Raw genomic sequence first — 27799 nt, forward strand, 5'->3', positions numbered from 1 at the left:
TTAAGATAATTGGGGAGTTCAGAGCACAAGGGAATCAAGTCCAATTACAAAGTTCTCAGAGAAAGAGACATAAAGTTTGAACAGTATGCCTAGGTTCATGTGCTGTAAAAGTTATAACTTTTTTTTTTTTTAAAAAAAAGTTATGAGTTATTTACAATGTCTAGACAATCAAAGAAATTCAGATACAGATCTTAAAGATGGAATTTGTCTCCCATGGTCTAAGAGGCATAATCGTGAGACATTAAACTCAAAGATTTCATTTTTAAAAAATGAAATATGTCCAAAATGACAAAAAATGGACTTAATTTTCTTGTGCACTGAGCGGCCAATTGTAAAGAATATTTAGAAAAAGTGAGACAGTGTGAGTGCTTAACCAGGATATAGTGTCAACTTTTGTTAAATGTTTTACGAAAATTAAATACTGTGGTGCGTATAACTAATATTTATAAATCAAAATTTAAATAACGTTAAATTGATACATAAGAGAGAATGTGGGGGGGATGCCGTCCCCCCAATTCTAGATAATTATCTGTGGCGTTCCCCAATTTCTAAAAGAAAATACAATGGACAAAGATAGGTAGGGGGGACGGCTTGACGTTATGCGTCCCCTACCTTTTCAGATCCACTTTTACATCTGGATACATAGATAGCAAAGAATATTTAACTAGATTTGAAAAAGATTCGTAAATCAGTAAAATCCTACCATTAAAATCCATGATCATTAAAAAAAAAAAAAAAACTTCTTCATATAAATCAATGACCTAAAGAAACAAAGATGTCGCAAGTAATCAACCTTCTATATAAGAATGGCTCAATTATGTAGAACATGTGGATAAGAAAATATACTCCCAAGGAGGATTGATTTGATTGTTTTAGTTTAGCGTCCCTTTCAGCAGCGAGGCTATATGAGACGTGGACCTACAGTTTTAACGTGGAATCCGAACCACATGAGCTCCCGCCGGGAATCAACCCGGGTTTCCCACGGCAAAGGCTCATACGCTAACCGCTTAGCCACGAAGGAGCTCACTCCCAAGGAGGAGTAACGACAAGAGATAGATATAAGACAATAATGAAGTCTTGATAATGGTTTCGTAGTGTTTCGTCCCAGTAGCGTTTCGTCCCAAGGCAAAATCCGTAGCATTTCGTCCCGATGTAGCAATGTTTCGTCCCAGTAGAGTTACGTCTCAATGCGAATCCGTGGCAGTTCGTTTCGAGCTATTTTTATAGATTAGTGAACAGGCTAATCAGTAGAGTTTCGTCCCAGTAACACACACGTGACGACTCACACGTCGATCAATCGATAAGTCGCGAAACTTAAAACTAGGTGGCAGCACAGCCGGATAGGTCTACTAGCTAACGAACACTTGCTAACGTTATTTGTATCAGCGTTCTTCACTGGAGTTTTCTGAAACTAAGAGAGATCAACTCAGTTGATATTTAATGGATATCGATATACAAAGAAGACGGAGAGGAAGTGTGGTGAAGTTATTTGGCGTCGTGTTGCACGGCCATGTAAAGGAAAAGAGAATTTGTTACGGAGAATTTGTTAAAGAAGAGAGCCACGATTGTGTTCCTAGTGTTGTTAATATTTGCTAGTTCCAGAAATTTTAGAAGGAAGAAATATTTTCTGAGATGGAACTTTTAGGAGTGTTAGCAAGCAGTTTTCTCAGTTATATATAGTTCATGTGGATTTTAGAAGCACTAGAGAAGAGATCAATCTTACATCTGCAATGTTTGCTTTGCTTCCTGATAAGAAAAAGTTTACATACGTTCGACTATTTCCATGAAAAAAAAAATAATCCATTAAGTAACTGCGTTGGTCCATGGTGTCAATGAGTCAGTTACTATCATCTTTCGTATATGCTGAGTGCGAAGCCTATACTAGAGGCCCACCTCTGTCAGAGAGGTGCCAATAAAAGAGGACACGAAGTTCTGGCTGGGTTAACAATGGACTTATTGCACTATAACCATAATCAATGCATGTATGTGTGTGAGAGAGTGTATAACTATTGGACGAAACGCTACAAATAATGCTACAAACCTAAGCTTCGTGTCCATGGAATTGGGATGAAACACTACTGAGACGAAATACTGCTTGGGACGAAACGATACGACACGTGGTGGGATTGGGACGAAATGCTACAGGAACGAAACGCTACTTGGGAAGAAACGACACGACACGTTTATAACATCTAAAATGAGAAGAAAAACAAAGAAAATTATGTGTAAAGAAGACTGGAAGGCAGCACACAAGGTCAATGGTAGATAAGTAGTAACATGTGTCCCTAAGGGCTCCCTAGTTTGACTCCAGGTCATGTGAGTTTGTGGTCGACAATATTATGTTCGTGGTGTTTTCTTGGGGTTTTCCCATTTCCTCCCACATCATTATTCCATCAATTCTTTCAATATCTATGGGGGCGTTAAATTAAAGATATCATTTTAAAAAAATTGAAAGGGTAACGAAGGATCTTATTAAGTTAGACACCAAAGTTCATCTTGGTAGGTTGGTAAAGAGATGATCCAAATGGTACGGCATTCTCCTCAAACTTTCCATTATCCTTGTTAAAGTTTGCTGCCTACTACACAGACTTGAACATGACACTACTTGTTTATAAATGGTTACTGGAAGTAACTCTCATCTGGTAAGAATAGGGATAACGTTTCCAAGTATTTTATATGAACTTAATAATGTTATGAGAACATTTGACATTAAATTCTCACGGGGGGCGCGGTGGCTCAGTGGTAGAGCGTTCACCTCTGGTGCTTGGGGTCCCGGGTTCGATCCCAGCCTCCGCCAAGTGAACTTTGTGGTGGACAAACACCGTGCTCGTGGGTTTTCTCGGGGTTCTCCCGTTTCCTCCCACTTTCTTCATTCCACCATTTCACTCATCTCTCATCATCACCGTCTCCTTTAGCCTAACCGGCACAACCGTGGGACGTAAAACTTAAAGATTTCATTTTTTTTTAAAATTCTCACATGTTACGTAATCAATTTTACTGCTATGTCCGGAAACAATCTTACAAACTAGATTTTGTTGTTATTGTAAATTTTATATTTATTTATCTACCCTTGAAACATGTTTGAGTTCGTAATTCACTTGCATGTTTCTTTCACGTAAAAGACTTTTCAAACATATTATTTACGAAAATATATTTATTGTTAATGAACTAAAGCTTCTTCTCTTACTAGACAAAAAATTTCCTCATGACTATTATTAATTGAAAGATATAGCCTAAATTAGTGGTGGACACACGAATCTCTTTTCTGAAAATTTTCATGTAACAGATTTTTGAAAACCGATGTTCGTTTTATATATTAAAAAAAAAAAAAAAAATAGATTCCAATTTTCTATCAAAACAAGTTTCAGTTTACTATCAAATCAGTTTGGTGCTCTACCAAAACCAGTTTCGGTGGAAACCCAATCTGGTTTTGGAGAAAACCAAAATATCGGTTTTGTCTACAAACCGGTTTACGGTTTTGATAAAAAGAAAACCACTTTTTCTCATTCCTAATATAAGTCAAGCATTTCCACTTGAATGCTCTGAGACTTTATTCGTTGGTTTTCTCATTCTCAGTCGCGCAGGGAAGAAAAGGAGCAGAAAGTAATAAAGCTGGTGTTAATAAACACAATGGTAATAATGAAACAAGAACATCGGCTGCGTAGCTGATGGTTTTGCAGATACTTATATTCGTGTGCTACTAAACACTTGTTTCATTTCATTCGCATATCTCGTCATTTCTCCTCCATTGGCTTCATCTGATATCTTAAGGGAAAAAAGCGTGCCCCTACGTCATACAATGGCCACTTGAAAACGATTGGTGTAAACCCACATATTGGAAACATTCTTCTACATCAAAAGTATGACGTTTTGAAGAGACAAGTGAAAAGTGTTGATTTATTTATGCACTGTTATTATTATTATTATTATTATTATTATTATTATTATTATTATTATTATTATTATTATTATTATTATTATTATTATTATTAAATATTATGACTTTTGGCAGATCCTGGGATTAATGAGTTTTCTGTATTTTAGTTTTGGGCTTGGAAATGTTTTTTTTTTTTCATATTTCTGCATCTTTAGCCTCCTCTTTTAACCCCCAACATTTTTTGTATTTTTCAAACCGTGGATGAATTGTGTTCTTCTTCTTCCTATTCCTCGCTTTCCTTCCAGCATTCCTTCTATGGAGGCAGGAAGAAGACCATTTCTTCGCAAGATATGTATCCAAATCCAATTGGCCTTTGACTTCTGGCTAAAAGCATCTTCCTCTCTCCTATCCGTTTGGAAACAACTTTGTTTGTAACTCTGTCTCTCTCTCTCTTTATCTATTTTATTATCTTCTTCATTTTCCTCCAACACAACATTTCGAAGCTCGCTAAATATGTCTTCTCTAACTTTCTTAATATCTAAATCTCTGAACCATACAATGCAATACTCCATATATAGCACTTGATCAACCTTATATGTAATAATAATAATAATAATAATAATAATAATAATAATAATAATAATAATAATAATAATAATAATAATAATAATAATAATAATAATAATAATAATAATAATGTCACTGTTGCTAGAAGATTGTCTATGTTGTTTGTGTCCTCCTAACGAAGACGCATTTACTGCTTTAATCCTTTTCTGCTATAAGTAATCATTGTGTTATAATTAATATTTATTAGACAGGAATAATTATTTACTCCTGTTTTAGTAGACTTCCAAACTATGTTACGCATAAGTAACGGAAGTATTAATAGAGCAGTTATGTCCATCTGTCTGTCTGCCTGTCCGTCGATAGCTCAGAGCAAAAACGGTAAAGAAAGGATTTTTTTTTTTTGGAATCAATTCAACATCCCCAACTCCTTCGTTAACCTCTTATTCAAACCAGAAGTGGTTGAAATTAGCCATTTCTACACACAGAGCCCGAAGACATTAATATGGCATAAAAATATATGTCAAACCTGTCCGTAATAGGGCACACACATATGTCGTAATGATACTAAACAGTGTTAGTATCACACTGCCAACAACGTGAATAATGTCACTAAACACACTATAAGAAGACGCTAGAAATATTAATTTTAGTGGAAATAATGCTAGTTTAGTTACTAGACAACATTTAAAAGGTGCTAAATTTTTATTCTAACAATATAAATGAACCAATTGTTTTTGATAAAAATATCCTTAAATATTTCTAGATCAAGCGACAAAGTGCTACATTGGTAACACTGATAACAAGAGGCAAAAGACAACCGCCTCACGTTTCCGCGCATGTGTACAAATGTTTGACGTACAATTATATCATCTCAAACGATGATATAATTGCCCTAATGATCAAAACATAACATACTAATCCGTCAAAACTAATGAAAACAGGGCAATAGGTCATTTTACATCCTATAGTTGCTCACATTTTTTATGTTATGGCGGACATATCCGTAATGTCAAAACTCAACATATTTCCTTATGTTTACCATTAGACGGCAATTCATTTGTACACATTAAAGTATGCCCAAATTTGAACACATGCATTTTGGTGTCGTTTTGAATCGTTTCGGGCTCTGTGTGTAGTTTCAAAGTTTTTCGCCGCAGAACAAAAAATGGTAGTAGATAGCGACAAGTGTGTGTGTGTTTTTTTTTGTGCAATCTACTCAGCGTTTTAAGGCAACATCCGCCAGTAGCATACGCAAAAATTTATTTCGAGGGGTCCAAACTCAATATGAGGGTATTTTATATTAAAATTTCTAAAATTACCCTTAAAGTTAGGCTAAATTTACACAAAATCGAAATTTTGGGGGAAGGGGTCCGGACCCTCAGCGCCCATCCCCTGCTTGCATCCCTGTCATCCACAATAATCTACCAAAGCTGAAGTTGAAATTTACTATTACTTCGGTTTCAATACTGATTTCCATAGGGCAAAAACGACAAAAATATCAAGAGGTTGTTTGGAATGGATTCAGCGTCTCAAGAATAGGTTCCAAACCGGAAGTGGTAGAGATCAAACATTTCCGGTTTCAATGTTTACCTTTATACAACAAAAACGGGAACGGATTATGACAAATAATGTTTTGCAAGCAATCGGTTTAGCGTCTCAAGAGAACATATCATCACCACCTGCAATAAATCCTCTACCTAAACTGGAAATGGTTGAAATTTACTAGTACTTCCGGTTTCAATAGTGATTTCCATAGACCAAAAACAGTAAATTATATCGAAAAGCGTTTTCCTGCAATCGATTTAGCGTCCGAAGAATAGATTCCAGCTCCCCATTAAACCTCTATTCAAACCGAAAATGGTACAAATTAAATATTTTCGGTTTCAAAATTTATTGCTATAGAACAGAAACTGTAACATATAGAGTAACAACCGGTCTTTTAGCAATCGATTCAGAGTCTGAAGGGAACACTGCAACATTCTACGGACACCCGAAATGGTTGAAATTTACTAGCACTTTCGCTTTCAACGTTGATTTCTACACTGTAAAAAAAATGCTGTATTTAAATTGCTAAATATCAATGTAAAATCATTTACCCCTCATTTTGTAAGTTTTATATTTACTTAGATTAAATTACAAAATTTGTTGCTTTTTCTTTTTACAAAAAATTACAGTAAATTTATAAGAAAATACGATATTTTTATTGATAAAAACGTAATTTTACACCATTTCGTACTAGTAATTTTACAGTATAGGAGGTAAACTGATTTACATAGAGGATTGGCAAACAGATTGCCATCTTTTTGTAAATTTACCTATGAAATTTTTTTTCAGTGAAAAACTGTAAGAGATATCGAGAAACTGTTCCTTGGAATCAACTCATGTGTCCAGGAAACTCATGCGGTTCGGATTCCAAATTAAGCTGTAGTTCTCTCACGTCTCATATATCCTCGCTGCTGAAAGGAACAAATCAAAAACAAAATTATCTATCTGTTGAAACCGTAAGTGATGAAAATTCACATTTTTTTTTGGTATCAATAATGATCACATAATGGATAAAACGGAATTAGTTACAATCAGTTTTTTTTTTTTAAATATGAATTCAGTATTAATAATATATTTCAATTCTGATTTTGTTCCTTTTATTGCAACCAGAAGTGAGACATCAATTACCGCTTCCGGTTTTAATCCACATAGAAGAAAACCAGTAGGAGACATCAAATGATGGTCTTTTGATATGGATTCAGAGCCCGAGGAATAGGTTGAACTTTTAATTTTGTTCCGTTATTGCAACCATAGTTATAAATGTACTACTTCAACTTTGAATATGGAAATAACATAGTTTGGAAGTACACCAAAATTTCAAACTGTGAAATGAAACTCACTTATTTTCTTTTGTGTTTATTTCATGCAGATATTGCCTAATAGTGTATTGTTTTCTGCTCATTGTTGCAACATCGTACGAAATGCTGTTGGATCAAGGAATTGTTATGAGGAAAGAACAAGGTGAAGTTTTGTCTTGATATTTTATTTATAATACGCGTAATTTTAAAATTAGTATGATATTTACATATTTTAGATTGAATATATTGTATTATAGTCAACCAGTGTGAAGCTGTAACGCCATTTCAAGTTTTCACAGACGATGGGCAAGGACATAAGACTTTCACGTTTTTTTTATTAGTATACCATTCATATATAGGGTGTTTCAAAATTAACGTGAGAGTGTTAAATTTTATAATATTTATTACATTTAACGTACAGTTATATATATATAAAAAGTACATCAAATGAAGCAGTAATATCAAACACTTTTTGCTACAAGTGTTCAATGAGAGCATCATTTGTCACACGACACACATCGAGTCGATAGTCGAGTTGTTCCCAAACTTTGATTAATGAGTTTTGAACAATTGTTGCAACAACTGCTTCTATTCTCTTTCTTAAGTCTGGTAGGTCAGCTGGTAGAGGAGTCACACACACACGATCCTTTATGAATCCCAAAAATAAAATTTGCATTTCGTATGACCTGGTAAACGTGGAGGCCATGCGAAACAAGCTCTGTCATTCGGCCCCTTACAGGCGAGTTCAGCGGTCGGATAGAAAGTCTTTTTAACCAATCGCATACATTTTTATGCCAGTAAGGCTGCGCGCCACTTACAGCTAATGAAAGTTCTCTGTTTACTTTCTTCCAATTGAGGAAAGAGACTTAGTTGTGGCGCATCAAGATAAGAAGTACCATTTACAGTTACTTCACCTAAAAAGACAGGTCCATAAACTTTCCACCGGGATATGGCACAAAAACATTCAATTTAGGGAGTCTCGTTGCAACTGTACTATCTCGTGGAGATTTACTGACCTCCAGATGCGAACATTATGAGTATTCACATCATTACTTAGGTGAGATGTCAATTCATCACTGAAGACGACACGATCCAGAAAATCTTTATCGTCATGCAGCAACTAGTCGCCATCTTTGCTCCTAGCGCTTTCTAACGGCAGACAGAGAAAACAGTGCATATGCATGCGTGTGTACAAAACTGTTTGAGTTATTTTTCCATTTGATGTATGCCTGTTATTTATAATTCAGGGTATAGAGACAGAACCTGCTAAATCCATTTTTCAATTTTGTCAGGAGACGAAACGAAAGTGACTCCCTTATGTTTCAGAATTGTTGAACATTTTTTTTGTTTAGTGATCACTACTTAATGAAGATGAATGAAATCTATCAGTAAAGAAAAACAATTGTTCAACAATCCTGAAACATAAGGGAGTCACTTTCGTTTCGTTTCCTGACAAAATTGAAAAGTGGATTTAGCAGGTTTTGTTTCTATACCCTGAATTATAAGTATGTAGTAATAAATACTACCAAAAAAAAAAAAAAAAAAAAAAAAAAAAAACACTGATTCATTTTGAAAGACACTATATAAAGAAAAACACATGGTTCGTATATTGAGGGGAATTCTCCCCTGCCCTTCCCAAATGGTGTGAAGTCATGCAAGATAGCTTCAAAAATAATTCAAAATTTGAGAAATCCCTTGTGACTTAATATCCAACAGGAGACATGACAAGCAGCAATTTTATGGACTCAATATCGTCAAAATCACATTCAAGGAATTTTGTTAATGAATTAAGAACAGTTAAGAACAGTTTCAAACTAACAGTATCTCGTTTCTTAAAGTTTGGAGACATACACCTCCTAAATCATCTGCAATTGGACGAACACTTTTCCTAGAATCTGCTCCCATGCTGTTAGTGAAGAGCTTATCACAGATTAGTAGATGAACAGGTGGGTTATTTTTTAATGTTGTGTCTCCGGCAAGAAATATCACAAACCAACGGCGTATAGTGCGCTCATTCACCACTTCTGACCCTAATACACTCTTAATGTTTCTCACGGTTTGATGCACGGAACACCCTAGTTTGAACCGTAAAATAATATCACCTGCAACTGTTTGTTCTTCATGATGTCCTTTCACACAATCATGTCAAACAACACACTGCCTTTGAGCCCCCCAATCTGTTTTCTGAACATGTACAGGACTTACGACGTCATATGAGAACTTTGTTCTATCTATTGATTGCGTTACAGAGGGTAGTTAGCTCCTCATCAAACGTACGACGGACATTTCCACCGTACCCAATACATTAATTAGAAATGTCTTCTTTGCTCAATGAAAGCCATATACATTAAAAGTAATTTTAAATTCAACAATAATAGTAATACAGTTTATTAATGACGACTGAATGTTTTGTAAAACATTACAAACTTTAAAAATGTTAACGAGGCTAATTTTGTTGTATAACAAAGAATGTAGTGATTATAAAGTATAGCAAACATACGACATTTAACGAAGCAGGACTGACCTTACAATTAATTACTATACTTTGCTACTAATAATAACACTAGTTCATGAAAATAGTTCTAAAATCTCTATTTATTAACATGGTTATTAAAAAGTAATAGTTGTACGTTAAATTTTGCTTCATCAACTGACATCAATATGTTATGTGGTATTTCTTTAGCTGCTAAAATATACTTTCAATGTAATACAGTTTTACTAAAATTAAGAAGGGAAGAAGTAATGAGAACTGATTGCACCTGGCCAGAGATGGAGTGGGTCAGTGAGTCGTGGGTCAACAGTACGTGACCCATTGCAACTCACCACCCACCGTGACCTACTCTGACCCATCAACCCACCATGATCCACTATGACCCACCGAATCACTCTGCTCAGTGCATAGTAGACAGTATCTTCTGAACACTGATGAATTTATCTGCGGTTTACTTTCAAGGCCTCCATTTTTCTTCCGTTTTCATTTGTTTTTATTTACTTACCTGAGATGAGTATATCTAAGCGGAAAAAAAAATTCAGGCTCTTTTGGATTTGATATTTGTAATTGTAGTAATAAAAATGGGACTTACTACTTGACTTTCGAGACAGCCTGTGCATTTTTTTTTTTGTGGAAAAAATATTTTTGAATCACCTCTAATATATGATTTATTATCATCATCATGGTCAAACGTCATAGCCAAATGAAATGACTTTTGGTATATAGTTAGGCCTCAGTACCAACTGGGATGTTAATGTATCGCTTTCATTATAATACATATCCTAAGGGAGAAGTGGGGGTCTGAATTTTTGCGAAAAATTGAGGATCACGATCGGTGGTAGATCATGGTGGGTCGTGGGTCACGGTGGGTGGTGGGCCAGTGGATCATGAGACAAGTTTTTCATTGACCCACGCCATCTCTCTTTGGCAAGTTCTTAGAAATCGGATAAATATGTTCGTATATTTATTATTTGTAAATAAGTGCATGAAAATAACTACAAATCTTTATTCCTCAGGAAAGTTAGAGCAGATATTTCTCTGTTTTTCCCTTTTGAGTCACTGGAAATCATTGATAAGACCAAAGAAATCCTATGGCAATATGGAGTGTCTGAATGGAGTAAAAACTATATTTATGTGCCTCGTTTTTATAACTCATGAAGTTGCTTTTATCCTTTACTTTGTGCCAATGCTCAACCACATTCAGGTGTTGGAGGTAAGTTAAAATATTTGAATTTCGCTTATTGCATCTAGCTTAATGTTATCACGCGTCTGTGCATTTACAAAATTCAAATAAAAATTTAAAATTTAGAACAAGACAAACACAAAAATTACTAATTTCATTCCTGTTTCGGTGTTATACTCAGGGACTGGGGAATTTAACTGAACTGAAACCAGGGGCGGATCTAGGGGGTGCGATCGCCCCTCCGAAGAGGAAACGTTCTTATTTTACTATATAAATAAAACTTATCCCAAAGTTTGGACCCTTAAAAGTAACAGTATGACAATCCACCGGCTCCCCAGAAGTCGGTCCTGGATCCGCTCCTGACTGAAACATAACACGTGATTGATACAATTAAATGGCGAGGTAGTAGTGATACTGTGGTAATTAAGAAGATTCTGCATCCACAGAATCTCTTGAACCACTGACATATGTTGTGAAGTTCTGCGCTGTTGTTATTCCATACCTCTTAGCTTCTTACTAACAGAGGATTTCTGGAACTTCAACCTTCTGGGAAAGTTAACAGAAAGTTCAACTAAATAATAATAATAATAATAATAATAATAATAATAATAATAATAATAATAATAATAATAATAATAATAATAATAATAATAATAATCTCTAATTTAATATCTCAATTCAGATCTTTATGTGGTAGTTAAATGTTTCCGAACATGTTCCAAACTACATATGCGGTAGTGACATCTCATGCTTCTGACTTATATCTACATGGTACTGATCTTTTCACATGCTTCAAACCTACATCGTAGTGATCTCCCCTTCTTCGTATGCTTCCGACGTCACTACATCGTAGTGGCTTTTGCAGTGCAAAATTTGAAATGGCATGACTTCTAAATTACTTAACATATGCAAGTTGGAAGTATTTCATCTTAAAGAGGATGCCTATGGTATGCGAATTAAGGGTACAAAATTATTGTCAAGCGGTGATTTATATCCCCGTGTCTCTGAAGAATTAATTCTTACTAGGATGCATATACTCAGCATATTTATTCCGCAGGAGTTAATAGGCAGGAAACATTTCGCATAAAAATTCCTGACAACATTGAAAACACAACTCAATTCTGTAAGTAAAATGTTGATTATTCTACTTCCTGGCATTTGTTTAGTGACGAATGACAGAAAGCTGTTTCATCCATTGTGGCCATAACGTAGTGATATGGGTTGACTTGGAGGAGATTTTTATTATTAGAAACCCCAAAAGGTTCTCTCAGATTCCTACGGGGTATCACTGCATTCTGGACAAAACCAAAAGAAGATAAAAACGTATTCTTGAATATATCCTCTTGTAGCCTGATAGTTATGGTCGCCACAGCTAAAAAAGGACACCAACGAGATGAAGTAGAAAAATGAGAACCCTAAATAACTTTAAAAAGTTAAACCGGGTTTGGTATGCTTTACGGGTTTAAACTGGGAAGTAATACGTGAGAAACGAAATGAGTAATATGACAGGCATTTGGTAGGCGCATGGGAAACAAACTTTGGTACACAGTAAAAAGGATCATGCAATAGAAGTTCGGTAAATGTTAACTACGGGAGGACTTTTACTGCCATCTACCGGCGAGATGTGTAACTTCTACTACCATTTTTCCGTAGTAAGAAATAGAATATGAGTAGATACCGTTAAAGTTACCGTTACCCGTGCAGGTTGACTCCATTAACGAGCTCGGCTGAGATAATCGTTCTCCGTTCGAGATATATCATGTAGAGTGACATATGTACTAACATTACAATGTTATTCGTCCAAGTTGCGTGATACTAGTAGGCAAAACCGTAGCTTAACAAAGTTGAGATTCTCGAGAACACACTACAAATGAATCGTCTACATACCATGGACAAGGGGGCACTTAGGGCAGCTTCTGAGCTCGATAGTTGCAAAATATATGAGATATTGGAAGAGGCATTCAATTGCAATGGATAAGCTATTCGCCAACACCTTCAGTAACTTCAGAAATGGTGTAAAATGGGATGATTTTGCCCTGTTTGAGTTGATTGGAGTTCAAACCTATACTCGCAGCGACCTTATCCTGATAGCCGAGAAACGCAGCTTCAATTCGGGCGACTCCGCGCACATTACATAGTTCCTCACGTTACACACGTAAAACATTACTTAGGAGATCAATTCAAAGAGCTAATTGAGTTCAAGTATATAAAAATATCAGTACAGAAACAATATTTAAAATAAAAGATACTACATTTATTAGTAACGGGTTATGAAAATGACGTCACGACTCAGAATCGGGAAGAGAGAAGGAAAGAAAGGAGTGAAAAGCCGGCAGCTAAGATGCGAGTCTCTTGGAAGTGTTGCAAGATTACAAACTTGAAAAATCTTATATCAAAAACAGAAGACCAGTAAAATTAGTTAATTGATCAATGTTAGAAACCGTCCACAATGGATAGGAAATGGCTTAATATTTTTATATGATATATAAATTAAATAGAGTAGCTACCCCGTAAGAAACTTCTTTGCCTGCTGACAAATGAAACAAAAGAAAGAACGGAACTCACATGTAACTTCTGCAATTTTTGTGCAGAGGGTAACACTGCTCTGCCAAATATCGCCTTCGCGCGTGCGTTAGAGTGGGTACGTGCATGTACAGAAACTGAAACAATGAAGAGTGTTAAGCGCGAAGTTGAAATTATGAATGAATCCGAATTATCATCTTCTCAGTATTATCGCAAACACGAGGAAGGGAAACCTCTTTAAAGTCAAGCAAAGAAAATTGTCATCAATTTCTACGCTCGACTAAGAGTAAAATATGCAGACAAAACTATTGAAGAAATTGTTGATATGATTGTTGCCGGTTCGCTGTGGTTTACTCAGTGCGTGCTTTGAGAAAAAAAAAATGTATTTTTAATTTTTTGTGTGGGAGGGTGGCTGCTCGTATGTTTCTGTTTATGATTGACCTTTTCCAGGTAGATATATGAGAATAACTTCATTTCTTATCCTTTCTTACCTTAATCAATTGAAATGAAAAAGCAAAATAGTTTTCATGCTCTCGGGTTTTAATTGTGAGGATTGCAAATGCATGAGGTGCGAATTTCCAATACATTTATTACTATTGTCGTGTCTTCATGAATTATTAAAACAAATAAACCAAGAAACATACTTTTCGTAAGCGGCAGGGAAAGGACGAGAAATCACCGCTCCGCTTATATCAGCTGAAACCCAGAGCAGCGCCATGAAACCCTGGCGATTGAGAGCCAAACCAAAACACACACACACACACATACAAAGGCTTCCCTGTGAAAAGGTTCGCGTGCCGACATGTATTAATGCGCTTGTGATGCGGCTCTCAAGTTAACATTGCGTTTAGTATAGACAAGGTAATGCGTACCTTTCTTTGTTGCCTCTTCAGAGGAAGGATCCTTTCCTGGACAGAGTGAGGATGAGAAATAGATTCTTTGCGGTGAGTAACGGAACTATCATGTTTGGGCGTATATGAACCAAATCCATGAAGAACCAAACCACCATGCACAAACAGGTGAGCTACTTGCGGTATCGTGAATCGCGAATTGGCCACACAATATTAAGGTAACTGTGTTCTCGTAGCAATTGGAATACATCAGAACAACTTGGAAACAGTGAAATCAGTACTCATGTGAATTACAGAGATTATTCTAAGCAAAGCAACACATGCTTAGTTGGAGCTCCTTCGTGGCTAAGCGGTTAGCATATGCTCTTTGGCATGGAAGACCCGGGTTCGATTCTCGGCGAAAGCTCACGTGGTTTTGATTCTACGTTAATCAGGTGTCATCCCGTCTCATATAGCGTCGCTGCTAAAAGGGTCGTTAAATTCAAAATCAACTCAACTCAACGTTGCTTAGTATCATTATTCAATTAGGTTGGGAAATGGTAACGCATCACCACATTCCTCAGACTTAAAACTGCCAGATTAATATTAGTTCCACTCGTTAGACAACCATCTGCGAGGACGATAACCATTCCGAACCCTCGACGAGGTGATCTACGCACTTTACGACTTATTTTTGGTGTTGTTGTTGTTGTTGTTGTTGTTGTCATTCATCCGAGCACTTTCATTAAGTTACAATCAGTGTGACACACAGACTGAGACGGTTTATTAGGATAAAACGAATATGTTATTAATTTGCGGGCATTATGTATTGCTGGGAAGTACTTAGCACAGGATATTAGAGTAAAGTAAAATGCAAGGGATTTTGCTACTAGTATAGCCTTTTCGTCTGGAATTAAATACTTTTAAGATTCATAGAAATATATTATGCATGTAGCACAATCATACTTGCTACTACTAATTTTTAATTATTTCTCCCCATTCCTATTCCCGTCCTAGTTACATATCAGATACAACAGATTTTCTCAACCTATTTCATATCACGACCTTTTTTTATCATATTTTCTTGCCAGCGACTCGTATAAGTAATTTCCGGCTCGTAATAAGTTTTATAATTATTGCTAGTAGGTGTGGGATGGGGATTCTGCGCCACTTCATCATTTCCAATAACAATCTAGCACACCATCAATAATAATAGCGCACCCCTAATAACAATAGCGCATCCCCTACCTCCAAATAACTTCTAAACTACCCCTAATAATTTCTACCGCACTCTCTACTTCCCAAATAACTTCTATCACCATATCAAATAACTTCTATCTTACTCATAATAACTTCTAATACATTCTATCACTAAATCTAGTTACAAAAACAAAAAAATCACTAAATCTAGTTATAAAAATCACTAAATTTAGTAAAATAAAATTACAAAACACTTTTATGATTTTACCATAAAAGTTAACTAAATTCTACATAATTACATAATACTTACAAATTAGTATATTGATTGTTACAAGTTCGGATATTGATAATGGAATCTTCTGCTAACCTCGTTCTCAATAGGAAACAATGACTTCTTAAACTCTGTCCACTGATCATAATTCAAACTGAATAGACAGCCGTTAATATCAAAAACAACTTGAACTTCGGTTTGCACATTTTTTACAATTACATTGAAATTATTAGTAAGTATAAATTTCTTTTGAGGATCCATTCTATTCACTCCATTTTTTACTTCTGACAACATATTTTTGATCATTTTTATTATTTTTTGGATTTACATACAGAACTCAACAGTTGGATAATTATCTTTTAAACCAGTGTATTTGATTTTTATTCCATCTTTAACGATCTCATCAATCATTTTATCTGTTAAGTGTTTTGTAAATCTAGGTGGAAGAAATACCTTAAACTCCTCACATTCAACTAAAATGCTCTTTCCAAACTTAGTTTTAATCTTTTCCATTTTCACAATCTTATATTCTGTATTTAATTCTAATTCTCTTAATCCAATAACCTGTTTTTGTTCAAGACTTCCAAGTTTATTTAAAAGTTCAATATGACTCGCCATCGTATTTATTATATTAAAACTTTTTAAAAATCAGATTCTAATAGCCTCGAATTTCGTTAAGTATGTCATTGATTCTGTTAACAATATCTCTTACATTTTCATCTGTTAATTCACCATTCATGAGCTTAATTACATTAAGCTCATCTTTAAACATCCCAATTCGATTCACCATATTTTTATAATATTCTTTCTTTGAAGCTATATTAAACCGTGTTGATAGACCAGTGATAACAGCAGAAGCCGAAGCAAATGCAGTTGTAATAATTGAATACACTGTAACAGGAATAAATACATTGATGAACCCTGTAGAAGCTGATAATAGAATTGATAACGTAATAAGAGTAATATAAACACATTTTATTCTCTTAAACTTCCTTTTGTTTTTCATTAATAACTTCTCAAGATTTAATATAGTATCTTCAATTAACACAATTAAATTCTCACGTGGAATGTTATCTGGAATAGTCATTTTATTAAATAAGTTTTTATGATATTATCATAAAAACACTTACAAACTAAACTAATCTAATAAACATATAATTGATTTATATCTTCTCAATTATTTTTTCTTTCTCAACATCATACTCTAAATTTTTCTTACCAATCATAACAACATAGCAAATTGTTTTATCTGGTACATCACTTTCAAAATTAACAGTCAGTTTCAAATTAGTTCTATCACTTACAGTTACTGATTTATGCTTGCTTGTGTTAATTACGAACATCGGCCTATTTTCTAAATATTCCTTAGGATAATAAAACATCTCAGTATTTCCAATTGTAGCTCGCTTATATACCGTATACATTTCATAAACTTTCAAATATTTATGTTTTGCAAAATCTAAGTTTAAAGATTCTAATGGAAAAGATTCATTTTTAGAATTACGAAAATGGATATTCTGAACTTTACAATGATCAAAATAGCTTGAATCTCTTTCTTGATTATCATTTCTATCAGTTTGGAAAAAGGCAATCACAAAATTAGGCATATCAAATTCACTTGAGTTAAATTGTGTGGTTAAATCGAATTCTAAATATTTACCACTAACTGATTTCTGTAAACATTGATACGTGTTAAATGAAATAGGAATCTTACCTTCTTTTAACATATTTGATCTTAACAAGGTGGCATAGTTAGGTTCATAATTAACAATAGGCATTCTTAACTCCATATTTGTAATCTTAATTTTACCTGGATGTGGTTGATCATTCTCATATGTTCCATCCTGCTTTTTTGTTTTCCAAATAGCAAATGCGTTATCATCAGAACCACTTCTTTTAAATGTATATTTCAAACCTCCTTTCCACATAATATCTTTAAAATCTGAACAAAATCCTGGCAAAAGTCTTAGCAAAAACACTATTTCTTCATCTGTTCTTGCCCACGTAATTCCTTCCCATCCACATTCATCATAGTGATTTGCCTCTGGTTTTGAAATCGTACATGTATTTACAGCTGTTGAAGTTAAACCAGGATAATCTATAATATCTAATATCTGACCATGCTTACTAATTTGAATTTGAGAAAACAAATGTGAGAAGAAATTATTAATAAGTCTAATATTTTGACCAGTAGTATATTCTCCATCACCATCTCTACCTCTAATTTCAAAAGTTACATACATATCAGCATAATAAGGATGTATGAAGCCATCACCCACGTCAATATCAAATTCAATAGACCTGTTTGGCTTATTTAAATTCTCGATTGTTTTTTGATTAGGTTTAAAGGATTGTAATTCATATGATTCTATCTTATCCATATTTATTATTAAAAAAATATTTGTAATCGTTATATGAATTAAACCCATAAAAACTTAAATATAACTTCTCCAAATATCCTTATTCCTATTCAACTGACTAATAATTTCTAAAAAACTATACCCATCTGTAAACATTTTTAACACTGTAATGCATAAATGTCCACAAATTACCTCGTTAAAATGTTGTATACGGCTGCTATTGTACTCTATATTATGACCAAGATATTTTACGAGTGCTTTTGGCGGATTACCTCCAAATGAATCAAACACATACTTTATATTTCCTTTTTTCCAATAACAAATCCAATGCGTTCCTATATTTTTAGACGTATCAAAATTAACAATACCACACTCATTCTTCCTTGGTTGTTTAGGCAATTCATCACTCATAAATACACCTCTAAAGTTTCTTTTCTTAAGTTTTTTAACAAGTTGTATTAGATCTAAATTACTTAAAGGTTTAATTTCTTCTTTTTCTTTACTGTTTTGGAGTTTACGTTTTTTGAAAGCTTACCACCTTGTTTTTCTTCCATTGCTAAGTTATGTCGTTTTTGTTCTTCTAATTCCATTTTATTCTTTTTTGCATCATCTACAGTCTTAGCAATAGCAGCCGCACCTCCAGCAACAGAACCTAGAGCACCTATTAAAGCTAAAATCGTTGGAATAGTAAATATAAAACCACCATAATGAACTTTATTATCATTTGCCTTCATTTCTTTGTTTATTTTCTTAAGTTGTGGTATAGAAAGAGATAGAGACATACATTGTCCTTTACTTAGTTTTGCTTCCTTTTGTTTAAGTTGTTTGTTAGTTAAAATGTGATCTATGTTTAATTGTTTAAGTTCCTGATTAGGAATCGTAAATGTAAAACCTTTTAACTGCATATTTATTATATAAATTAAAAGCTTTTTATGAAAAAATTCCATAAAAAGTACATATAAACCTAAATCTAAAAAATACTTATAAACCTAATCTTACTTTCATTACTTATAAACCTAAACCAAATCTTACTTTTGTATTCATCATTAAAGCAGTTCCAAGAGCAGGTAGTTTTTCAGTTATTAAATTAGCATCTTTATCAAAAACTCTTTCCCAAGCTTTATTTTCTAATTCCTTATCTGCAATATGTCTTGATTCTGTATCTTTATTATCCCTATAGTATATATATCATGTTCTTTACAAGCCTCATCTAATTTGTTAATACCTTCATCACCTCTTTCTAATCTTTCTTCTAACTTAGTCCCAGGCCCGCAAAATCTAAATCCTGGAATATGCAACTCAAATGGAAGTTTATTAATCAAATCATTTACTAATCATTTTCCATACTTTTCACTATTCCAAAATGTTGGTGGCAGCGTATTCAATATCTTAATCAAATAACCTATACCTTTTGGATCATTAGGTATAAATTGTGCAAGTTTAGAATTAATCATATCCATAATACCTACTTTTTCATTATAAAAGTTATCATTTCCAGATTTTTCTTCCCCATCAATAACAATCAAACGATCAATCAGTTTTCTCACATCATCCATCCATATGTATTCTTTTGATAATTCGTTATATACCTTTATTCCTTCTCCAGATTTTGGTGTATTTTTTGAAGGTGTTGGTTTTATATATTCATCCCAAATAGGTTTGATAATTTCTTTATATTTTTTACCTTTACTTGATTTTTGTTTTCTTGTACTTGGATCATTATTATGAAATGCAACACTAGAATCAATTACTATTTGTTTATATTTTTCTAGATCATCATCATTATAATTTGTTGGATTATGTTTTGTCAATAATTCCCATAAACCTTCTGTTCCTGTATAATGTCGATTATTAATAACTAAATCATCACCATGAATTTTAACTTCCGCATTTCCTATCATATGTATAATTTTCCCATCTTCATCATATGGTTGTATTCCAAAACTTTTATCATCTCTAGTTGCATAATATCTTGAGGCAATATTACCAAAATGAGTTGTTGCTAAAGATTCTATTCCTTCTACTTTATATTTAATTTGTTTTTTCATGTGTTTTATTTCTTCTGTTATAGGCGTATCACTTTCATTTATAGAACTATCATACATAGGCGGTGTTTCTAATAAGCTTGAATCCACTCTAGCACTTTTATGTACAACTGGAACTAACTCTTGAATTAGATTTTTATTTTCTTCTGCTACTTTTGATATATCTTGCCCTAAATCTTTAATTGCATCAATAACAGGCTGATCTTGTTCTTTAAATTTTTCATTCTTACTTCGATTACTTTGTTTAATTTCCTTAAATCTTTTAATAAGTTCTTCTTTTAACTTAATATACTTCTTAGCTTTATTAACATCCATTTATTATATAAAGGAAAAAAATAAAAACATAACATAACATAACATAACATAACATAACATATACGTTCACCTACATTCATATACGTTTAGTTTACACTTTTAGAAATTCTTTAATTTTATTTCTATATTTACCATTATTCACCTTCCTAGTCATATCAATTGTTAAGAAACCATGTTCTTCACTCCAACACTTGCTACATAATAATTGTAATTTTTCAAACGACATATCAGATGCAACAAATTCATCATATATATGTTTTAAATTTACATTGTCCTGTCTAAATATACAAATAAAGTTTAAGTTGTCCCTAATTAATTGTTTTGGCACTTTAGAATATGTTTGTCCAAGATAGAAACAGTTCAAACCCTTATGACGACCTCGAGTAAAATATTCTCTAACGTGGTTTTGTTCTTCTAATATGAAATCATCAAATACTACCACAGAATAATCCTCACATTCATCTAATGGAATAATCTCTTCATTGTTTCCTTTTATTATTGCAATTGTGTTTTTAATATTACGTTCTATATCTCGAAAAAGTTGTATTAAGTGTTGGTATTTAGGTTGATTTAAACTTTTAGAATATATATAAACATTTGCATATTTTAACCATTTAGGTGCCAACAAAAAATTATCAATCATTAACGTTGTTTTACCACATCCACTAGGCCCAACTATTAAACATCTTATATCATCAGGTAACAACTCTCCATTCCTCTTACTCTTCGCCGTTTCTTCTGTTAACCTTACTTTAATATCCCAATTATCCATTTTAATTATTTATTATATAATAAATGAAAGTATTTAATTTAAATGGTTATTCATCTGTATTAAACATGTCTTTGCACTACCTATTTGAAAACGATTTAGAAGTAGCTGTTGCAGGATTTTATACAACATACTTAACACCAAACATTACAGAAAAGAACAATAAATTAACGTTTTGCACTGAAGAACCTGAAGTTACAAGACAAGCCATAGTTCAACCTGGTCAATATAGTTTAAAAGAATTAGAAGAATATATTAAATAAAACCTTCCATTCTACACTGATGAATTCAAAGATACTTTTGAAATTACAGAAGACAGGAAAAGAAATAGAGTTAAAATATTTAGTGAGGTTTGTGATATAACCTTAGATACCATTAACACTGTATTAGGTTTTAGTGATAAAAACTTGGCTAATAACATAGAACATATTGGAGATAAACCACCAAGGTTTCATCCATTTGATACTATAAATATTCATTGTGATTTAGCAGAAGGTATGATTTTAAAACACAATGACACAACACACAACGAAACAGACTTAATTGCAACATTTAGAACAAATGCAGAGTTTAGAGAACCAATTATATATGAACCTAATGAAAAGATATTTTTCCCAATACATCACAATAAATTTAATAATTTGAAAGTTTCAATTAAAGATGAAAATGGTGATTTGATTGATTTTGGTGGAGCTCGTATAACTGTTTTACTTGCTGTTAAATAATTTGAATTGTTATATAATAAATATGGATATATTTGGTAATACTAAAACGAGGACTACAAACCTCAATCATGTAAGTGAAGTTTTTACATCAAATATAACATGGGTTGATTTCAAAAACAAAAGACTTGTTAATGTAAGTGATGCAATTGACCAACAAGATGTAGTAACTTTACAACAGCTAGATTTAATAAATAGTAATGTTAATAGTCAATTGGAAGGTGATAGAAACAAATTTGAAGATGTATTAAAAACATTACAAGACACATATATAAAGAAAGATGATTTTCAAAAGATTAGGATGGATACTACTAAATTGATTATGCAGAAAGAAACTATATCCCTAATATGTCGATTGAGAGTTAAAAATGTTAAGGAACCAATCTTTAGAATATTTAATCTCTCTAATGGTTACAAATTTCTATATAATGGGAAAATAATGCACATGGAATTAAGTTTGGATAAATACTTTCTAGAGATATATTTAGGTGATACTTTGATTGAAAATTTACCTGTAAACATTAAAAAGGGTGATATAATAATGTTTCAAGCAAATAAGAATTCAGCTATGGAAGAAGGGCAACCATTGCAAGTTATTATGTATATAGAAAGAGAACTTTCATAAAACCATTTGCTATATTCAATCTATATAACAACATTCTAATTCAATCCATATATATATATAACATTTTAATTCAATCTATATAACAACATTCTAAATTGAATTATACAGATCAATTATAAATTTTTATATAGATTGAATTATTGTTTGAATTATAGACTAAGTTATAGAATGTTATATTGATTAAATTATATAGATGAACAGTGTTTGAATTGTAGAAGTTATTATATAGATTGATTATAGATTGAATTATAGATTGAAGTTCATGATCAATTATAGTATTAATCAACAAATACCAACAACAGCATTAATTATAGTATTAATCAACAACAGCATTAATTATAGTATTAATCAACAACAGCATTAATTATAGTATTAAACATCAAATATCGACACCCGTTAATTATAGTATTAATCATCAAATATCGGCAACAGCATCAAACAAACATATGCTTGAATTATAGTTTGAATTATAATTTGAATTAGGCCGATCTTTAGAATTATGTTGTTAGTTGATATAGTGTTTGAATTATAGATTGAGGTTAATAATTTTCCATATAATAAATAGTATGATGTATTGTGTTAAGTGTAAGAAATCAACAGATACAAAAATAGATAACATTAGAATAGAACAAACAAATAATAGAAGATATATTAAGAAAGGTATATGTGTTGTATGTGGTACTAATAAATCCCAATTCATTAAAAAGCCCGATTGACTATATGAAGGTGAAGGTATTAGAGAAGACATTATAGAAGAAATTCATAAACCATCTAGAAAGAATTATGCTAGGTTAAGTGTTATTGTTAAAGGTATAGATGATTTATGGCAAGCTGATCTTGTGGAAATGGATAGTGGTGTGTTAAAAGGTGTTTCAAAATTAAATAAAGGGTATAAGTATTTGCTAACGATTATAGATGTGTTTTCAAAATATGCGTTTACTGTTCCTGTTAAAGATAAGAGTGGGAAAAATGTTACAGAAGCATTTGAATCAGTGTTAAAAGTAAGAAAATCTAATAATTTACAAACTGATCAAGGTAAAGAGTTTTATAATAAAGAATTTGAAGATTTGATGGGAAAAAACAATATCAATCATTACTCAACATATAGTGGTAAAAAAGCTTCTGTTGTTGAAAGGTTTAACAAAACACTTAAACAAAATATGTGGAAAAAATTTACTGTTCAAGGTAATTATAAGTGGTTAAAAATATTGCAAGGTTTGGTTGATGAATATAATAACAAAGTACATAGAACAATTGGCATGAAACCTGTAGAAGTGAATAAGAAAAATGAGCATGTGATATTGAAAAAAGTATATAAGAAAGAATATAAGTCTGTTAAGTTAAAGTATAAGATTGGTGATTATGTTCGTATAAGTAAAATTAAAGGTTTGTTTGAAAAAGGTTATACACCAAATTGGTCAACAGAAGTGTTTGTTATTAATGAGGTTATACCATCTAATCCACCAACATATAAAATTAAAGATTTAAACAATGAAGAAGTTAAAGGAAGATTTTATGAACCAGAATTATTGAAAACTAAATATAAGGATGAGTATTTGGTTGAAAAAATATTGAGAAAGAAAGGTAATAAAGTGTTTGTTAAATGGTTAGGGTTTAATAATTTGTATAATAGTTGGATAGATAAGAGTAACGTAATATTATAAATGTTATATTTTATGATTATTTCATAAAAGGTATAAATTTTTTATTAAATGGTTAGGGTTTAATAATTTGCATAATAATTAAATAAATAAAAGTAATATAATATTATAAATTTTATCTTTTATGGTTATTTCATAAAAGGTAATAAAGTGTTTATTAAATGGTTAGGATTTAATAATTTGTATAATAATTAAATAAATAAAAGTAATATAATATTATAAATGTTATTTCATAAAATGTAATAAAGTGTTTATTAAATAATTAGGGTTTATTAAATGGTTAGGATTTAATAATTTGTATAATAATTAAATAAATAAAAGTAATATAATATTATAAATGTTATTTCATAAAATGTAATAAAGTGTTTATTAAATAATTAGGGTTTATTAAATGGTTAGGGTTTAATAATTTACATAATAATTAAATAATTAGGGTTTATTAAATGGTTAGGGTTTAATAATTTACATAATAATTAAATAATTAGGGTTTATTAAATGGTTAGGGTTTAATAATTTGCATAATATAATATTATAAATGTTGCAGTGTAATTTAATGTGTTTAACTTTTATAAATATTTTCATAAAAGGTAATAAAGTGTTTATTAAATGGTTAGGGTTTAATAATTTGCATAATAATTAAATAAATAATTTGCATTAATAATTAAATAAATAATTTGCATAATAATTAAATAAATAATTTGCATAATAATTAAATAATTAGAGTTTATTAAATGGTTAGGGTTTAATAATTTGCATAATAATTAAATAAATAATTTGCATAATAATTGAATAATTAGTTTATTAAATGGTTAGAGTTTAATAATTTGCATAATAATTAAATAAATAAAAATAATATAATATTATAAATGTTGTAATGTAATTTAATTTGTTTAAACATGAAAAATATTATGAAAATGAATTAAAAAATCTGGTGAATATAAAAAACGATACAGTGTTTTTTCATATAAGGTGTGTTATTATATGGAAAAACACTGTATCATTTTTTTATTTTTTTTATGTCGACATTAACAGCTGTATTAGAAAAATAAGTATGCTAATGTTGGTATAAAAATATTATGAAAATGAATTAAAAAATTTAGTGAATATAAAATTATGATACAGTGTTTTTCCATATAAAATGAGTATGAATAATGTTAATTTTACTGGTGAGGAGATGAAGGAGATGTCAATTACAAAACTAAAACAAATATGTAAAGTCAAGAAAATCCGCGGCTATAGTTATTTAAATAAGAGTGAATTAATCAAAAAAATCGAACAATACCAAAATGAACCAGATGAATTGAAAGTTATATACACAATGAAAGTTGATGAACTAAAAAACCATTGTAAAAGGAAGGGGATAAAAGGTTATTCTAAATTAAGAAAGGCTGAACTTATTGACCGTATTATAAAATATGAAGATGAACAAAACAGATCACAAATTAGAAACATATTTCCATTTAAACAAGATGTTTTTGAAGAATCCAAACCACAACGAATACCAACTAAAGTACAAACAAAGGAAACAGCAATACAGAAACGATTACAAACTATCACAATTGAAAACATAGGAGGATATAAAGATTCAGTGAAGTTTTTAAATATAAGTGGGAAAGTAGTTATTAATAAAATCAAGGAAGAATTAAAGCACCACCCATTAAAAGTCAACCTTGTATTCATTTGTGATTATATTAAAGATAAAGAAGTACAAGAACGCAATTTTAAAACTATGAATGAAAGAATATTACAATCAACTGACTTAGATGAATATATAACCAATGCTAAACAAAAACTATGTAGAGAGATGGAGGAATTTCAAGGAAGAGGTTCAGGTTGGTCATTACATCAAATTAAATATTTAGAAATCAGATTAAATAAATATGTACCATTACGAGCTTCTTTCTATATTGACCTTCCTAAACCAATTAAAGATAAGAAAGCAGTGATTAATGTTCAAAATAAAGATAATAAATGTTTCTTATATTCTATTGCATGTTATTTAAAACCTATAGATCATCAATCACATCCTCAACGGCCTTCAAACTATACAGAAATTGTGGATGAATTACAAGAGAAATATTGTAAGGGTATTGAATTTCCTGTACAATTAAAAGATATAGTAAAGTTTGAAAAAAGAAGTAACATATCCATTAACGTGTATACATATGATGATGAATATAATATATACCCATTTCAAATCACAAAAAATAAGCAGGATAAACACATCAATTTATTATATGTAAAAGATGAAAATAATGATCACTTTTGTTGGATAAAGGATTTATCAAGATTAATAAGAAGTCAAGTAACAAAGCATAAGGAAAAAATATACTTTTGTGATAGGTGTTTAACAAGACATTTTAGAAATGAGATACAATTACAAGAACATGAACTATATTGTAAGGAGCATGAATCTGTTAGAATAGAACTTCCAAAACCACATAACAATCAAATACAATTTCAAAATTATAATAGATCATTGAGGGTACCATTTGCGATATATGCCGATTTTGAATGCTTGTTATGTAAAATGGATGTAGACCATAATTGTTCTAAAACTGTGAAGTATCAAAAGCATTTACCAATGAGTTTCTGTTATTACATCAAATACTTAAATGGTGTGTATAAAAGGCCTGTTAGTTATATTGGTTTAGATGCTGCAAAGGTGTTTGTGGAGAAGTTAAAACAAGAAGCAATAGAAATAAAGAAAATATATAACAAAACAGTTAAAATGAATGGTCTAACTAAAGATGAAGAAAATAGATATCATAATTCCAATAGTTGTCATATATGTGAGAGAAACTTGAATGATTTACCACCAGCAATTGAAAAACAAATAAATATGTTAAATAAGAAAATAAAATTCGCTAAAAATAATGATAGCATGGTTGAAAAATTAGAAGAATGGAAACATGAATTAGGTAAATGTTTGAAAAATATAAATATAAATAAAGCAAAAGTAAGAGATCATGATCATTTAACTGGAAAGTTTAGAGGTGCAGCTCACAGTTATTGTAACTTAAGCTATCGAAATCCTAATTTTATTCCAGTATTTATTCACAATTTAAGTGGTTATGATACTCACCTGTTTGTTAAAGAACTTGCTTATGATAAGAATGAAATAAAACTAATTGCAAATAATGAGGAAAAATATATAACATACTCAAAATATGTGAAGGTTGATAAAAAGAATGGAATTAATTTACGATTTCTAGATTCATTTAGGTTTATGTCAAGGGGTTTAGCAGAACTAGCAAATAACCTTACAAAAGAACAATATAGAGAAACGTCAAAGTATTTCACTAATGATTTATTAGATTTAGTAATTAAAAAAGGTGTGTATCCATATGATTATATTGACTCAATTGAAAGATTAGAAGAAACAAAACTACCTTCAAAAGAAATGTTCTTTAATAAACTTACTAACACCCACATCAGTGATGAAGATTATGAGCATGCGAAAAATGTTTGGAAGTCATTCAATATTAAAAATCTAGGTGAATATACAGAACTTTAT

At 31.5% G+C, this 27799-nt stretch overlaps 1 protein-coding gene across 1 annotated transcript in view; it reads left to right on the forward strand.

Annotated features, from left to right (window-relative positions):
• The first annotated feature begins 7361 nt into the window (after positions 1-7361).
• The window catches only part of LOC145679555 (nose resistant to fluoxetine protein 6-like), a 66796-nt gene continuing 46358 nt past the window's right edge, over positions 7362-27799 (forward strand). The window contains exons 1-2 of the mRNA XM_081750131.1: positions 7362-7450; positions 10795-10991. Coding sequence (XP_081606257.1) covers positions 7411-7450; positions 10795-10991 — 237 coding nt within the window. The 5' untranslated portion in view covers positions 7362-7410. The remainder of the gene's footprint in view (positions 7451-10794; positions 10992-27799) is intronic.

The sequence above is a fragment of the Thermobia domestica genome, chromosome 2, assembly GCF_964235325.1.
Source record: "Thermobia domestica chromosome 2, izTheDome1.hap1.1, whole genome shotgun sequence".
Lineage (NCBI taxonomy): Eukaryota > Metazoa > Arthropoda > Insecta > Zygentoma > Lepismatidae > Thermobia > Thermobia domestica.